The 7,104-nt window shown below is 31.1% G+C and overlaps 1 protein-coding gene across 1 annotated transcript; it reads left to right on the forward strand.

Annotated features, from left to right (window-relative positions):
- On the forward strand, positions 1-4,015 carry LOC148609313 (uncharacterized). The gene is made up of 3 exons (XM_088541495.1): positions 1-117; positions 1,624-1,794; positions 2,547-4,015. The coding sequence occupies exons 2-3, from the start codon at positions 1,629-1,631 to the stop codon at positions 2,711-2,713; spliced, it is 333 nt and encodes a 110-aa protein (XP_088397621.1). The 5' UTR covers positions 1-117; positions 1,624-1,628; the 3' UTR covers positions 2,714-4,015.
- Positions 4,016-7,104: the final 3,089 nt, after the last annotated feature.

The raw sequence follows: 7,104 nt of genomic DNA on the forward strand, positions 1-7,104 counted from the left end.
GTTCAGGTAAACGGAAACTAGTAACGCGCATGTGCAATGACAGGTGAAAATATAGGAAGTGAATGTACAATACAATAAAACAAGAAAGTTCTATGTAAAACCTAAATTTTAAAACAGGTAAGACCGAAATTTGTGCATTTGTAACGGTTTAAAATAGACGTACAACAGCTTGTTCATTGATCACAGTGTGCAGGTACACAGGTAAAAAAACAATTTGGAAGAGAAATTTGAATTTCAGGTGTGACTCATGGCTCCGGACCAAGACCGTTCTAATTACCATTTACCTGATCATACCTTATCTAAAGGGATGATTTGTAGATCTAGTACTTAAATGAAAATTATGGTGTGTGTAACCACTGTTGTTTGGCAAAATTTGTAGTGATCATGACTTCAGTAGCTTGTAATGTTGCTACATGTATCCATATTTTCTACCCCCTTATAATAAATACAAAAATACCAATCATATAAATATTACAGATTTTGATATGCTGTACAGATGTTTTAGGAGTAACCTAACCTCTGTACACTTGATACCCAAAAGGGATTACAGCAGCAACAGAGGCAAATACTGATAAATTTCATGATTTTAAAAATGAATTGTATACAAGAAGTATAAAAAAACCCAAAAATATTGAAATATGGAGCCAAATCCAGTGTTGATAAGTTAATTTTACCACAGCAAGTCAAAGGGACTACACATGTCCCACATCATATACAAGGAAGGAAGCCGGATGCCTCATTGTTTAAGTTTCAAACTTTATGATATAAGAGTATGTGAATTTCAGTCATATGGATTTTTGTATAGGCTCGAAACATTTTTTTTAATGCTAGATGGCATATAAAGGCAGAATAAATTTTTAGAGTACTAATACTTATTTTTTTATTTTCCAAGATCTGGACTTGATATGTATGTTTTTACATCAAAATATGTTTTTTTAATATATAGAAGCTTTGAACATTAATATTTCAAAAACATCCCAGTCCCTTTTATCTACAGTATGATTTTAAACATGTATTGCACTATTATTTTAAATAGAGAAAAAATCATCAGAAACAAAAGAACAAACATAGGAAATTTGAGCTCTCTGTTTAGTATTTAGTGCTACATCTATAGTTTTCATGTAGATCCATCCCTAGTTGATCCGTCCCCAATCATAAACTTGATGTATTATGAATTCAACAATTAAAATATTAAACATAAATATTGAAAATAAATTATCTATCCTTTTCTTGATATCTTTCTTAAATATTAGAAGATAAATGAATAGATTATAGTTATTATATATACTATGTTATTAGTATTTGCAAATTAAGTACATGAACAGTTCAAGAGTAATTATATAAAATTGTTGATTTAATGGAATAATGGACATCAAGCAGTTACTCAGTAAGAAAAATTCTGCTCCTTTTTAAATAAAAAAAGAACCATTGGAAAACTTCTCCCTGTTTCAAATATTGCAATTTTTTATCCACGACCATAGTCATAAATAAAAAATTGTAAGTAATAAGTTGCAGTATATGACACTTAATTTTATGCACATAATTTTATACAATGTAATTACTCTAGGGGACGGATCATCGTACTACCTATCTAAAATGCAATGATTTTCATTTTTAATGTAGACAATATGCCGACAGACAAGGAAATATTGGTTACCAAAGACCCTGTATTTGTGAATAAAAACATTATAGATGGTAGATACATCGGGAAACGACCAGAGAATTATGTTGTTCTTGCTATTATTGTCTCAGTGTTGAACCCTCTTCTTGGACCTATTGCCGTGTTGTTTTCATGTAAGTATTTTGAATCTTTTACCCGACAATTTTCTGTCATATGCGTGTTTTACCCTTGATAATTTTTAATTAACATTTAGTTGTTCTATTTATTTCTGCACTCCATCCAACTTTTCTATTAGAATTTCAACCCCTTTTAAATTCATTTATACAGCTGTAAAGATGTACATTAATCAGTATAATTATAATTAGACCTTGCGTTTTTTTTTTTTTTTTTAAATTTGCCGAAACAAATAAAAATCGAAGGGGCTAATTTTAATTAGACTGGTACCTTAATATATATTGTTCTAGTAAATATGTGAGTCACCTATTGGATAGCTCATAATATTTTCAGACTGTAATATGCATGGTCTGATATTCCTTTTCATGCTTTCTTTTTTTTTTCAATCATAGCCAGTACCTAGCTTTCTTTACATGGAAATATATTGTACTTTATTTGCAGTTTGACTAGTTTTCATAATTCATTTTTTTTCTTACTGAACTGGTTTCCCTTTACAAAATAACATTTTTCTGTGCCTTTTACACTGCGTGTAGCTATTCATGTGATTTTTACACTCCTGTTTTACTAATGTGGGTTTTTGCCTGCATCCACCTGTCAGTTAATTATATACTCACACAATAATAAACTCTAAAAGCATGCATGAAACTCGAACTGTCAGATTTAAGGGACATGTTTTTTTTTGTCAAAGCCCTTTGATGGTATTGGTATTCCAATATTTTATTTATAATCATGTCCATATTATTTTCTTCAGTCATGTCAAGAAGATCATACAATGAGGGAGACCTGAGGTATTCAGAGAAATGGGCAAACTATGCATTCATGTGGAGTATGTTGACAGTTGGTGTTACAATTGTTATTGGATGTGCAATAGGATTTGCCCTGAGCGAGATGTCAATAAAGGGAGGACACTCACCATAACAATTCTGGTACTTCTTATCTCCCTTACATTGTACAGCTGAGGAGTGGTGGTTGTATTGTGATAAGACTTATTACACAAAGATAGAGTCATGACATTTAGCTATGCATAGAAAGATTGTATCACATGAGATATTATCAGGGTTGGCTTAGTATTGACTGCCCAGGTTTTTACCAGGTTGGGCAACATATGGGATTAATACTGAGCAATGTTGGGTTTTTGCCTACCCTGTATATTATACACATTCCTTCTCAATTTTGAATAAATCAGGATCTTACAACATAAAAAGCAAAAGCTTCTTAATGTGAAGGAAAAAACTAACTTTTCTGGTTCAAAATTTACTGATAACTAACATTCCAAGCATTAGTAAGACATTCCAATTCTATAATTGGTTTTATTTTTAGAAGTCTTGTCATTTTTTATCTTGAGTTATTAAGTGGATTTTATGGCACATGATCCTCTAGTCAAAAGTAACAGAATTTTTCTTTAGAATGGTTTTATTTACCAATGGTTGAGAAGTCTATTTCTCCCTTTTATTTTGTCATGATTGTGTACATATATTGTATATTTTTCTATAGTGAAATCCAGATATTGATACATGTATAAAAAGACCCACCGAAATTTGTGTAGTGGCTATTTTACCACTGAAGGATTTTTATTGTTTCTGGTTTTAAAACCTGAGTTGCCACATTAGTAATATTCTGAATTTTTTTAATGTGTAAAATATAAAAAAGAAGTAGGAAATAAACATTTCAGGAATTTGAACCATTTCTCATAGTATTTAAAAAGAATTACATACTTATTACATTTTTTTTATTTTCCACTTAAGCTCAGGGTTTTGTCAATATTATAGCACCTTTTATTTTAAGATTTTAAAATTTTTTATTTCACTGCATTGAAATTGAAGTTTTAAGAATTTAAATGTCACTATTTTATGTTGCAATGAAGATAGAAAAATAATATTTTAATGCACCATTTTTTAGAAATTAAGTCTATGTGCAGTTTTGTTGAATCTCATTTCACTGTGAATTTGATAGGCTTGCTTTAAAAGATATACATTTCTTTTATACAAATGGCACTAAATGTACTAAGATTGTAAATAAGCCATCATATCATAATCATGATTTTACATAATTCTATATTTTAATTAAGAGAGAAAAGAGATGACATTTTATAATCAATTAAATTTAGCAGGTGCTTGTACATTCTATTCTCTGTTATCATTGGAGATCTATTATGATTATTTTATCATTGATTCATTGTATTTATCATGTTATCACTACAATAAAAAAATCATACATAAATTCAGTATTTTGTTATCAAGACCACTGGAATTGGAATTTCTCTTTCAAATATACAGAACTTTAAAAAAAAAAAAAAAACATTCACAAATAGTCACATAATGGAATGGTGCTTTCTTCTCTTGTAGACACCTGTTTTTTTTGTGCCATAGCATGAAAATAAGTTGTTTTTTTTTTTTAACTTTAAAACAAGGTTCCAAACCACAAAAGAAAATTTGGTATTGATTTTGAACTGCTTTTGAATTAGGGGCCAAAAACAAGGTGAGGCTGGGATTGGACTTAAATTGTTTATAAGTGAGGAAACAAAAACAAATATTTTCCTGATGACAATAACTCAACTATAAGCAATTGGATCTTTTTTAAATTGTACCACAAAGTGCCAGGCTTGGATTAAATTTGGGGTTTATGACTTGTACCAATTTGGACCAGAAACAAGCATCATGCTGTCACATTTTGCACTTTAGACTTACTCAGGTACAAAAATACTTGCTGCCTTCTGTCTAAACCCTGTTCTATTTTCAGTAATGGCTGCCATGTTTTTGACAAATAAAAAATCCCCACTTCAGTTCCAGAGATGAGTTTTGAAAAATTGTTAACGATGAAGACAACAGACGCCAAGTGATGGCATAGCTCACATTGTCTTTCGCATGGTGGGCTAAAAAGGTGTATGTAAGATTTTACCTCATCTCATATTTTGAAAATGGCACATTGGATTCAACTTCAAACTTCTCAGTTATTCATTGCAGTTATTTGAAGGTCTGTTAAATTTGGTGAAATTCCTATTTTTCCTTTTTGGAGAATTGACTTTTTCATATTTTATTTAGAAATTCAAACAATAGTATAATAACATAAATACAAGCTAGCGAGGCTAGAAGTTCAGTTCTTAGAGTTCAATATTTTGGACAGTGGAATAAAAAGTGATTAGTGGTTTCAATTTTGCCACAAGTACAAGTAGGTGAATTGACAAGATTTTTAAAAAATAAATGGGAATTAAGGGCGCTACATTTCAATCGCAGTCGTGAATGTAGTATTTGTCCTAACCTTGTACCGGTATAATAATAAGCTGGTACTTTATCATTTTGACTATGGATTAGGCGCTTAAAGATTGCAGCAGAATCTACTGACTTCACATTTACATCTAATTTGTTCCACAGTTTTACTGTTGAAGGTAAAAAATAGTCTGCGTAAAGATTAGTGCGAGTAAAAATGTTAGCGATATTATTTGCTTGTCTAGTACTATGATTGTGGCGATTTGCAATTGTATCAGGGACAAGATCTGATAGGTAATTGGGTGTTTTGTTATTTAACATTTTATGGAAAAGATGAAGTTAATGAGTTTTACATCTGGAGGCCAAAGTTTCCCATTTAGTTTCTTCATAAAGTTTTTCTAAAGAAGTAAGCATTGTCCCACCAGTTACAATTCTTGCTGCATCAATTCGAACATTTTCTAAATTATCTGTCTAAGTTTGATTTTGAGTATCCCAAATGACATCGGCATATTCTAGAACTGGTCGAATGAAAGACATATACAACTTTTCCAAAGTAAATCTATCAAGAATCATTCTGCATTTCCGTAGAACATTTAATTGGTTATACACTTTTTTGATAATGTAATCGGTATGATTATGCCAAGAGCAGTTGTTCGAAATCATTAGACCAAGATGCTTATGATTGTCTACAGACTGAATAGGCTGATTATTCAAATATAACGTGGGGTGAACAGGTTTATTGTTTTTCTGAGAATAGTAATAGTCTCTGTTTTTCTGACATTGAAGCTAACTAACCATTGCTTAGACCATTTATGAATTTTAAGTCAGTCGTCATTAAGTATGGAGTCTGTGTCGTTAGGGGAATCGACTACGAGGAAGAGACTGGTATCATCCGCAAATAATCTGATGTTTGCTTTTATATCAGTTACTATATCATTGATAAATAAGATAGATTACAGGGGACCAAGAATAGAACCCTGAGGAACTCCAGCGCCAATGGGTAACCATTCTGAAGAACCATTTATGACTACCCTTTGAGACCTTCCCTCTAGATAATTTTTGAACCAATGTAGAAGACTGCCCTAAATTCCAGCCTGTTTTAATTAAAATAATAAACCCTAAAAATAGTTTTTTTTGTGTTCCACATGTCACACTGTAACTCAAGAACCCCTGGTATAATAAACTTTAACCTTTACAGAACCTTTGTAATAATGGCACAACACTCTGTCCAATCTTTAGTTTCAGAGGAACATTTTAAAATTTTTTTATAGAATTGTTTTCTTTGACTTACTATTACAATCCATCATGGTGACATGTGAATCATGTGCCCATGGCTCAACTGACTAAGTTTAAGATTCCATCATTAAATCATAATTTGCTTAAAGTTAATGTTCAACAGAAGAGTAAGAAACTAGTATACTTTATGCCCATACATCAAAAGCCCAGATGTCTTGCATGGACACAATGCAAGCATTGATTGGATCTCTCAGGTGTCCTCATGTAAAAGGTTATCTTAACTGACACTTTACCAATACATTAAATTTACTTAACAATAAATTCACCAGAAATAACAATTTATGATGGGATCTAATTTCTGTTGACTTAATCTGGGAAATAGACATCTAGACAAAATCTAATAATAAATGAGCATCTGCAGTTCTACCAAAATCAGGGTGCAATGGTAGGGTCAAAATCCTAGACATTCTTCCATTCTAACTCTTAATTCCTATCAAATTTGTTAACCCAAGAAATTCATTTTACAATTAATGTAGAATCCAAAGATTTCAGAGACATCTGACAGATACACATTTTACAATGTAGGGATATTGGCAGTTTGTAAGTCTTGTTCTCCATTTCTTTAAGATCTGGAATTTCTTCTGTTGGAAGCGTTCAAAATTATAAAAACTTTCTTTTTTCTATAACATGTACATGGTATTACTAAACTCATTGCAGTGTATAATAGAATTTGAAATACATAGTTTTTATCCCATAAACAATCACTTCTATGATTTTGAAAGGGTGTTATGGGTCAAACTTGTAAATTTACATCACCATATGACAAAACTTACAACCAGCATTTACAGAGCCATTTATAAGTCAAAG

Source organism: Perna viridis, chromosome 8 (assembly GCF_037379345.1).
Source record: "Perna viridis isolate PV_CMFRI_1.1 ecotype Kerala chromosome 8, ASM3737934v1, whole genome shotgun sequence".
NCBI lineage: Eukaryota > Metazoa > Mollusca > Bivalvia > Mytilida > Mytilidae > Perna > Perna viridis.

Coding starts and splice junctions, on each gene's coding strand:
- LOC148609313 (XM_088541495.1), top strand. CDS start 1,629: ATGCCGACAGACAAGGAAATATTGGTTACCAAAGACCCTGTATTTGTG. Junction 1,795..2,546: donor TATTGCCGTGTTGTTTTCAT/GTAAGTATTTTG, acceptor TATTTTCTTCAG/TCATGTCAAGAAGATCATAC.